The 9,582-nt window shown below is 46.0% G+C and overlaps 1 protein-coding gene across 1 annotated transcript; it reads right to left on the bottom strand.

Moving 5' to 3' along the window:
• Nucleotides 1–4,144: 4,144 nt before the first annotated feature.
• Nucleotides 4,145–7,928, bottom strand: Chpf (Chondroitin polymerizing factor). The gene is made up of 6 exons (XM_076129119.1): nucleotides 7,453–7,928; nucleotides 6,856–7,221; nucleotides 5,800–6,235; nucleotides 5,611–5,716; nucleotides 4,834–5,454; nucleotides 4,145–4,612 (listed from the first exon to the last, which is right to left on the bottom strand). Exons 1-6 carry the CDS (start codon nucleotides 7,712–7,714, stop codon nucleotides 4,175–4,177), a joined length of 2,229 nt encoding a protein of 742 aa, XP_075985234.1. The 5' UTR covers nucleotides 7,715–7,928; the 3' UTR covers nucleotides 4,145–4,174.
• Nucleotides 7,929–9,582: the final 1,654 nt, after the last annotated feature.

Here is a 9,582-nt window from a genome sequence, read left to right as displayed (position 1 = left end):
TGATTGTGTTTCATTTTTAATCACTGTAATTCGTTATCATTTATTTTATCTGCGGTGACGGCGATTACGATTACCTGTCCAGTTGATTAGCGGTAGGTTTTAATCGGTCTCCAAAATCTTATAAATATTTCTTATTCTTACATGTATAATAGAATACGTGAATTAACGCGAACACGCATTTTACCTTAAAATGCCTAAACGTTTCGGCGCAGGTTGCACTCGCCGTGGTCGCAGGCTGACTGGAGCAGCGATGAAACATGCAACGCGAGAGTTTAAATGTTATGTATACTTACATATCACTATTACTGTTATATTTATAACCAATAAAAACAAATACTTGCTGTAATTTATTGGTGATGGGACACCAACAACCTCAACCAACCAACATCTGTTCATCAAAAGCGTTTGTCAAATAGGACAGCTCATAAGGGTAGATAAGGGTAGATCAACAACAACATGGGAATGCTGACGATCACAAACTGTTGTGGTAGTGAAGTAAGTTATAGATGCGTTACTGGTACATTCGCATTGACGTCATGTTCACACAATAGGGCACCTTCACTTAACAACTTCTCAAAGAAAAAAATTGTGTAGATAAAATATAGGATCTCAAATCCTTAAGGTTCGTAAATTTTTTTTCATATAGCGGAATAATCATCAATCAACAATCACTAGCCTGGGACACAGCTGAGACAGTGGGACGTCATATTATTATTGTATCGTTTACAAAAACGAGCGCTTTATCATTTTAAAGAGTACCGTATCGCGTAATAATTAAATATTGTATGTACTTACTTACTTGTTAATCTATCGTCGTCTCAAAAGCTAGTTTGTCACAGGCGGCGTGGTGCGGCAGTAGGCAGTACTTGCTCACACGGTTGTATCGTAACTCGTAACAATACTTACTCAATAGTATAAACTACAAATATGTAGTTCCTAATATTTGAGGCTGGTCGCGCAAAAGGGTTGCCGCCCCATAAAAATGTATTCTCTTCAAATGATTGCAAACATGCCGATATCTTGAACAAAACTAACCTAGCTCTTGTTTCACAAATGACAAACTGCGTATTTTTTTTGGAAATAATGGTGAAATTGCAATACTTATTGTAGGCTGAAACGTTTTATCAGGTGCTCTTTCATATCAACGAAACTACGAAAGGGGCCGTCCATTAAATAAATATTGTTGGACAACTCACACACGGTCATTTGATTCCAAACTAAGCAGAGCTTGTACTATGGTAACCAAATAAGTGATAAACATACTTATATACTTCTAAATACATACTTATATAGAGAAATTGACAACCAGGCTCAGAACAAATACTCGTGCTCATCACATAAAGATTTGTCCCGGGTAGGATTCGAACCCACCACACGCGGCGCTACGGTTGTTGCGGCGAGGTTACCGCTTAAACCACTGCACTTTCTCTTTAAACCCCCCCCCCCTACCCCTTGATCATACATGATGAGGATTTAGAATACCCCCCCCCCTCCTATCTGTATAATTCTTATGTTCAGTACCCTGTTTAGCCCCCCCCCCTCTGTGATTTTTCTTGATTTTATCCTCCCCTCCTGAAGCTCACGTGATTAATAGACGGTCCCAAACTGTGACGTCATTACACCGTATTTCTCTATCCGAATACGTTTTTACAATTAATAAAGAGTAGCTGATTTGACTGGTAGTCAATTACTATATTCATTTATTGATTTAACTATGTATTTACAATAATAATATCACTATACTATTTTTTTAACCCATTACTGTCTCACTGCAGGGCAAGGGTCTCCTTCCGAACAGGGGGAGGGGGGGGGGGGGGTTAGGCCCTGAGTCCACCACGCTGGCCAAGTGCGGGTTGGGGACTTTACATGCATAAAATTATTAAACAAATTTTAGGCATGCTCGGTTTCCTCGCGATGTTTTCCTTCACCGTTAGAGCAAGTGATGACGCAACTTCGAAAAGTCAATGGTGTGTTGCCTCGGATTCGAACCTGAGACCACTTGTGAGGGAGGTGCCAACTTAGACCAGTCGGCTATCGCTTCTTTTCTATACTAAGTATTATAATATTATTAAGCGTACTAAGTACTACGTATTACGTATGTTTTGTGTTCACATGGCGTCGTAGGAGTTCGTTTTGCATCAGTTTTTGTTCATAATTCAAAATAATCCTAAACTGTCTAATCCATTTCTGCCGGCCTACTTCACCGGGGCTAGGCCACTGTAGTGCTGGTGGACTGGTTTTTATAAGCTGCCTCCACAAAATATGTATATCGTTATAAAATTACAGCACTATATTTCAAACTCCTTGGTTTTTACGGCGAGCATGATCAAAAAACGCTGATAAATATTATATTTCTTTATTTCTAATCTTAGTCCTAGAAAAAAATGCTTCACACTAACTTAGAGGGTATACGTATGCGACAATAAATTGTATAATATTTGTCCCCTATTTTAACCTCCTAGGAGATGATTTTCGAAAAATACCCTCTGTCACACGTGTTTATTTATTAAAAGTGAATAACTTCAAAATAATGTTTCATATTTCGTCAGCTTCACAAATAACGAACTCTCATACAAAATTTCATTCGTTATTTAATTCCTCAGAGATGATTTTCTCAAACAATTGAATCGCGTTGTTTAGTTTTAAACAAAATACCTAAATCCTGCAAAAACCGTTTTTTATGTAAAAAGAAGTTATATAGGGCCAAGCTCCTAACCCTAAATAAGCTCTAAGCACTAAACTGAACACTTGTGCCAGTGGACAGTGACAGCTAAATAGTCTCGTCTTGGGAACGTTTTACACGAAAATGTTTTTATTAGGTTTGATAATGATCCCACTTGACAAGCTTACCGATACTTATGTACCTATATCTGGTGCAACTGCAACAACGACGGCGGCAGGCGGGCAGCGAGCAGCAGGCTCGTTATACGTGTGCTATTATAAGTTACTACGTGTTGACAGAGGAACTAAAATAGGACACCATTGAACTTGGGAGCGTGTGGGAGGAGGGATGGATGTTTGGGAGACTGCAACAGAAAAAGTCATATTATAGGAAAGCTGCAGGTAGCAGTAATTTTTGAGTTCGTATTCTATTTACGACTTTTGGAGTTTCAAACTTCTATCGAACTGACAAATATTTATGATTAATTAATAAATTAATTAATTATACACAACCTAGTAAATGGAAAACTTGACCATCCCTCTCTGCTCGGTAAATTAAATTTCTCAGTACCACGTTCTGGCAGTCGTATTCACAATAGAAATACTTTTGACTTACCCCATTGTCGCACAAATTATAGTCAGCACTCGCCATTGTATCGTATGTGTTCTAAATACAATAGTATAACTAATAATATTGACATATAGCTGACCCGCGCAACTTCGCTTGCGTCACATAAGAGAATCATAATTTTCCCCGTTTTTGTAACATTTTTCACTGGTACTCTGCTCCTATTGGTCTTAGCGTGATGATATATAGCCTATAGCCTTCCTCGATAAATGGGCTATCTAACACTGAAAGAATTTTTCAAATCGGACCAGTAGTTCCCGAGATTAGCGCGTTCAAACAAACAAACAAACTCTTCAGCTTTATTATATTAGTATAGATTTAACGCAACTGTTCATTCCTTGAAGATTTATTTATCCAAAAATGTTCAATTATTTTGTCATAGTTTTATATAAGTAGTTTCCATAGTTTTGTATATAACTATTTTTATAACATGTTTTATAGTTCAGTGTTGTGATGTACACTTAAAAAGTTTAGTTATAAGCTCTACGTAGCTAGTAAATAAAGTATTCACTTCAAGAAGAACAAACGCAATTGAATGTATCGTGTAATTTTATATATTATGTGTTTTGTTCCGTTTAGTGAATCTAATAATAAAAAAATAAAAAAAAGATCAAGAAAAATAAAAAAAATCAATTGAATATGAATTTAATTTAAATTATTCAATTGCAAGTTTTCGTGCTAGACCTACAGTCGCTGTTATCAGTATATCGAGCGAAGATGAGCCTAAAAGTCACGTCTGTCGTATGGGAGCCCCTTAATTATTTATGTTATTCCATTCTATACTATTCCATTAGACGTCGTTCCGGCCGTATATTGAGTTTAGAACTGCGAGAGGAGAAATAAAACGAGCGCGCGTCCCTCATAGAAAGTATATTACGGGGCGCGTCAGTCGGCGCGGTCCGCCTCGTGCTCCAGCAGCAGCTGCGCCAGCGAGTGGCGCGCGCCCAGGTCCAGCGCGGCGAAGCGGTCCCGCGCGGCGCGCCGGGCGCAGGCGGGCGGCGCCGGCGGGGCCGGCGGCGGGCAGGGCGCGGGCCGCGGCGCCAGCACCAGCGCGGGCTCGGGCGCGCGCACGGCGTGCAGCGCGCCGCGCGCCAGCACGTCGGCCGCGGGCGCCGCCGCCGGCCCGCGCCACGCCGCCGCCGCCGCGTCGTAGTCGGCGCGGTAGAAGGCGGCCACGAGGCGCGCCGCCGGGTTGAAGCGCCCCGTGTTGGTGGCGGGCTTGCCGCCGCCCGGCGCCACGAAGCGCGGGTGCGAGTACAGCGAGAAGCGCGCGAACGCCAGCGGCAGGTACCACTGCGCGCCCGCGATCGTGTTCATGCGGACCTGCGACGGAACGACTTCGTGTGATCTCTACACCGATACGAGGATAGACGCTCTCGATACTCCGTCGTACCGTTCGACGTATCCCTAACTATCGGGTATAATATATATATTTGGCGATTAAAATGGATAGTTTCTCGCCGGATACTAAAATTCGCAGATTTTTCGCAATCGTGAGCATTTAACGAATAAATCGTTCGATCGATTTCGATTCGGACACTCACCCGGTTGAGGAAGTCCTGGTTGAACTCGGCGTGCGGCACCAGCAGCAGCACGAGCGCGTCGCGCGTCATGTAGGGCAGCGCCGCGCTCAGCGCCGCCGCCTGCGCGCGCTGCAGCTCGTCGTCGGGCGGCAGCGCGTCGTCCGTGACGTCACGCGGCGCCGCGCCCAGCTCCAGCACGTCCAGCGCCGCGCCCGCGTGGTGCCGCGCGATGGCGGCCGCCGCGGCGCGCACCTCCTCCGCGCCCGCCGTGTCGTTGGCGCCGCCCAGCAGCGCGACCACGAGCGCGGTGTTCTTGTCCTGCGTGAGGCACACGGTCTCGTAGCGCGCCAAGAAGGCGAGCGTGTCGGCGCGGTGCGGCGGCGCGGCGCTGGCCACCAGCAGCAGCGTGAGGCGCGCGCTCTCCGTGACGTAGCGCACGGGCACGAGGCGCGCGGCGCCCAGCGGCCGCGACACCTGCAGCAGGCGCAGCGTGTGCGCGCCGTCCGCCGCGCGCAGGCGCAGCAGCAGGCGGTAGTGCAGCGCGCGCGCCGGCTCCCAGCGGTACGCGCCCTCCACCAGCTGCACGCGGCGCGCGTCCGCCCAGCGCCGCAGCGACCACGCCTCCGCGCTCTCCAGCACCAGCTGCGCACACGCACGGGGTTACGGACGGTACGCGCCGATCGACCTTGTGCGACCGAGTATAAGAACCGGCCGTAAGAACGACTCGTCCTCGCGACGTCACACAAAATTAAACGGCGGGTAATAACACGAGCGAAAGAAAGCTAGCAGAGTACTAACGTCGAGCGCCTGGCGGTGAGCGCCGTCGATCAACGCCACCTCGTGGTGGTCGTCGGGGAAGAACGCGTGCGTGCTGTTGAACGACACCCAGCGCAGATGGTCGAATCTGAAACGCGTTCGATAGATTAGAATTCGTGGTCGCTCGCTTCTTCCGCGTCGGCGGAGGGGTCGGCGGGGATCGCGGCGCACCTGGTGTCCGGCAGCGGCGGCGCGAGCCCGGGGTCGGAGCGCAGGCCGCCGGGCCACGTGGCGTTGCGGTAGCCGGGCGGGTGGCGCGCGGCGCCGCGCCACAGCGCCGCGCGCAGGGCCGTGACGGCGCGGCGGTCGCGCTGCAAGTGCACGCGCGACACGAAGGCGTGCAGCGTGAACAGCGCCGCGGGCTTGTCCACGGGGAACACGGTGACGGCGTCGGCCAGCTCGTCGGCGAGCGCGGCGCCCTGGGGCCCGGCGCGCACGGCGGAGTACGACTCGCCCTGCAGGCTGGGCGTGCAGGCGAGGTGCGCGGCGTGCAGCACGCAGCGCCCGATGTTCTCGTGGTGGTGCGGCGAGTACGAGTTGCGCACGCACCAGTCCAGCTCGTTGTGTACGGCGCGCAGCACCGAATTGGACAGCAGGATGCCGCCGTCTGCGACATACGGGGGAACACGCCTAGTCACACGCGCTTCTAGTGTGGCGCGCGGTCGATATACGACACGATACATACTGAGGTTAAGTTTTTTTAAACAGTAACAGATGTTTTTAGTGAGAGGTGTTGGGAAGTGGGAACGACATTGTTTTCTGAACTACAGTTCATAATACTGGACACCTGTTCAGAGTACTATGTGAAAGTAGTGCTAAAAGGAATTACAATCTGTCCATCCTTTAAAGATGAATATAAATATTTGACAAAAGACCTATTTGTAAACATGTAACACAGTAAAGAAAAAAATACAATAAATGGAAAAACAATGTACCAAATCTTCAATGCAGTGAACGCCATGACATGTCAGTATCTCATAGTTATCCTAATGCCAATTTAAAAAAGAAACAAGATATTTTGAAACATCTTCAAAGCTAAAATAAAATATTCATGGAACAATGTACTGTAGGTCTAACTTTCCTTTACTTAAACTACCGAGCTATGATATCTGTGACTTGTAAACTTACTGTAGTGTATATAAATATAGTAAGTTTGAAAGTCAATTAAACATTGAACAAACACCAAAATAAAATAGTTTTAGTTGTATAGAGCAGGACCATACTAACCGAGTGAGCAGTAGTGACTGTCATCCTCTGCCACCACACCCATGTACACATCCTGGCTGACACTCAGCTGAGACACTAATTCAGTGAGACGCCGAGCATTCACAAAAGCTTGGTCGGACACCAGGAAGAAGAAGTCATACTCCTCCAGATAGTTGTCTGCTAAATACTTGAGGGCATGGAATGGTTTCAGCATTTCACGAGTGTCTGTAAATCCCACCACATTGGCCAGGCCGGGGACTGAGCTCATGGCACTGGCAGTTATAAAGAATTTCATAGCAGGCTGCAGGCGTGCTGTGGTTTGGTTCAGTGCAGCTATCTGACTCTTTAGAGCTTCTTCTGAGCTGAGTACTCCCGTCAGTAGAGAACCTACAATTGAGACATCAACAATCATTCATTGTTGGGGCAGAAAGAATAATATATAATACTGACTACATTTCAAATGAGATGGCTATACTTTTTAACTTACACAAACTATTGTACTGTGTAACAAGTCATTCACTTATAATATTTTCCTAAATATAAAGTTGAGAAGACGGTGCACTTTATGTTGATGTATACATATCACCATTTTTGTAGAAGCACAGTTACTGTTGTTACCTCTCATGCCGAGCTCCGTGCTGTAGTAGCGCGGGCGCTGCACGCTGCGGCCGGCGGCGTGGCCCGCGGGGCCCAGCGGCCGCTCCTCGCGCTGCGGCTCGTACTCATCAGGCACGGGCGCCGCCAGCAGCGCGCTCGAGCACGCCGCCGTCGGCTCCTCGTCCAGCGGCACCACCGCCAGCGACACCCACAGCCCCAGCGCCAGCCCGACCAGGAAGTACGAGTTGTGCTTCACTTGCGACACCACGTAGCGAGACAACATCGCGTCCGCCTCACTCTAACGCTCTTCCACGACTACGAATCGCTGATTTAACCGATCACACTTGGCGATGTCCAAAACACAAACTATTGTGATTACGATCGATGTTGATGCTAATCGTGCATTAGTTTTATCTCGAGGCCATGTCTATATCACTACATATTCCATTGTTCAAGATTTTGATCGCTTCGAATATCGGATGTTGTTGTCATCGACTGTCAGAATTGACAGCGTGGCCGTGTTCACGTAGAATAGCATTTTTATATGTTGAGCATGTATAAATTACAAATATTTTTTTCTTAAATAAGATTTTAGTAGACATTAGAGTAAACGTGAATATTTAGGTAATCAACTGAACAGTTTGAGTTAGTCTTATTTTTGTTAGTGTGTCAAATTCGCAAAAATGAGATTTATTGTTTGGCTTAGAGCAAAATAGTGATTGATAAAAATGTTACGAATACTTATAATTATATCCTGGAACGCATTGAAGCTTGTGACGTTTTGACGTTTGTTAGATAAAATTGTTTCTAACGGCATCTAGTGAGACGACCACAAAATGATATTATTGAGGTCAAAGGTCAAGGCTACATTGTCTGACCGGAAGGTTGTTCTGCAATGATGGAGCCACGGCGGCACCGTGACTCGATGTGTGTGAATGCCGAATATCGCTGTTAATTTACAAACATAATAATACGTCGATTAGGCTAAGGTTCAGTCAGGAAACGCGTGCATGTATGTTTACACTAGTTTACACTGATAACTTGTTAAGTATTTAATATTGTTTGGCTAATTGTTGATAACGTAAAACATGATTTGTTTAGCACACGGAAATATTAAATTAGTAATTAAATACCGATACCATGTAATGGGGTTACGTATAATATCACTCTCTGTCAAGAGAAAGCAAAAACATCATCACGCATTTTATTCATCATTTAAGTATTTCTCATAGCTAACAACTACCAAAATGATGTAGGTACCTACTAGGTATCAAACGCGGTAGTTATGCCACAGTATACGATACTGTAGGTAGGTACCTACTTATATTATATTATTTATGTACCCACCAACAATTACCTATATCATATTATTGATTTAAACAATAATAAACTTCAACATGAGATGGTTATGTCCGTACGTAAATACTATGCTGCCTAATTGAGGAAAATTGTACGATTATAAAAATTATGATCTTTCAAGGCAAATGAGGCTCTTAATAGTTAAATCGTGCGTAAACCTAAGTGCCTATTCTTGAGAGACGAGAGAGACACATCAGGTAAATAATAATGACCTCCTTGCCAATATTCGGTTTTGAAAGCAGACAAGTAAGCAGGACTTTGTTTATAGTGTGCAAGTGATTGCACCATGCATAGGTACAGTCTGTATTCCACCACTCTCGTAGAATGTTGGGACGGATAACTGACGCGGCGGCTGTGAGACCAGGTAGGTACTACAGGCCGGGCTTTACGTGTGTGACCCGCACGGGGTAAAAAGCAAGAATAAGTTATTAGCCCGTCCCGGGATTAGAACTCTATAGATACAATACCGATGCAGTGTGCTTTAGCGCATTCAAGATCAGGCGCCGTTTTAACTGGAATGTTGGATATTGTCGTGTCATCTGTGTGCGGCACGTCACAGCGGTCACAGCGGCTGTTGGCTCAGTTTTGTATGCGAGTGGCGCTGCGCTCTGAGACGCGGGATCTCCACACGACGACACGTCCCACACGTCCACTGTTTATTTATTACTTACTTACATTACACCAGGTACAATAAAATTACCAGCCAACAATATTCTACGGAAACTAGTTTTTACCTTCTGCTATTCAGAAAAGGGGATTATACCAACCGCCTAGGTCAGCTCAACGGCTAAG

This window comes from Anticarsia gemmatalis, chromosome 22 (assembly GCF_050436995.1).
Source record: "Anticarsia gemmatalis isolate Benzon Research Colony breed Stoneville strain chromosome 22, ilAntGemm2 primary, whole genome shotgun sequence".
Lineage (NCBI taxonomy): Eukaryota > Metazoa > Arthropoda > Insecta > Lepidoptera > Erebidae > Anticarsia > Anticarsia gemmatalis.
The sequence above is the reverse complement of the archived record's forward strand: the minus strand, read 5'-3'. Positions and strand labels throughout refer to the sequence as shown.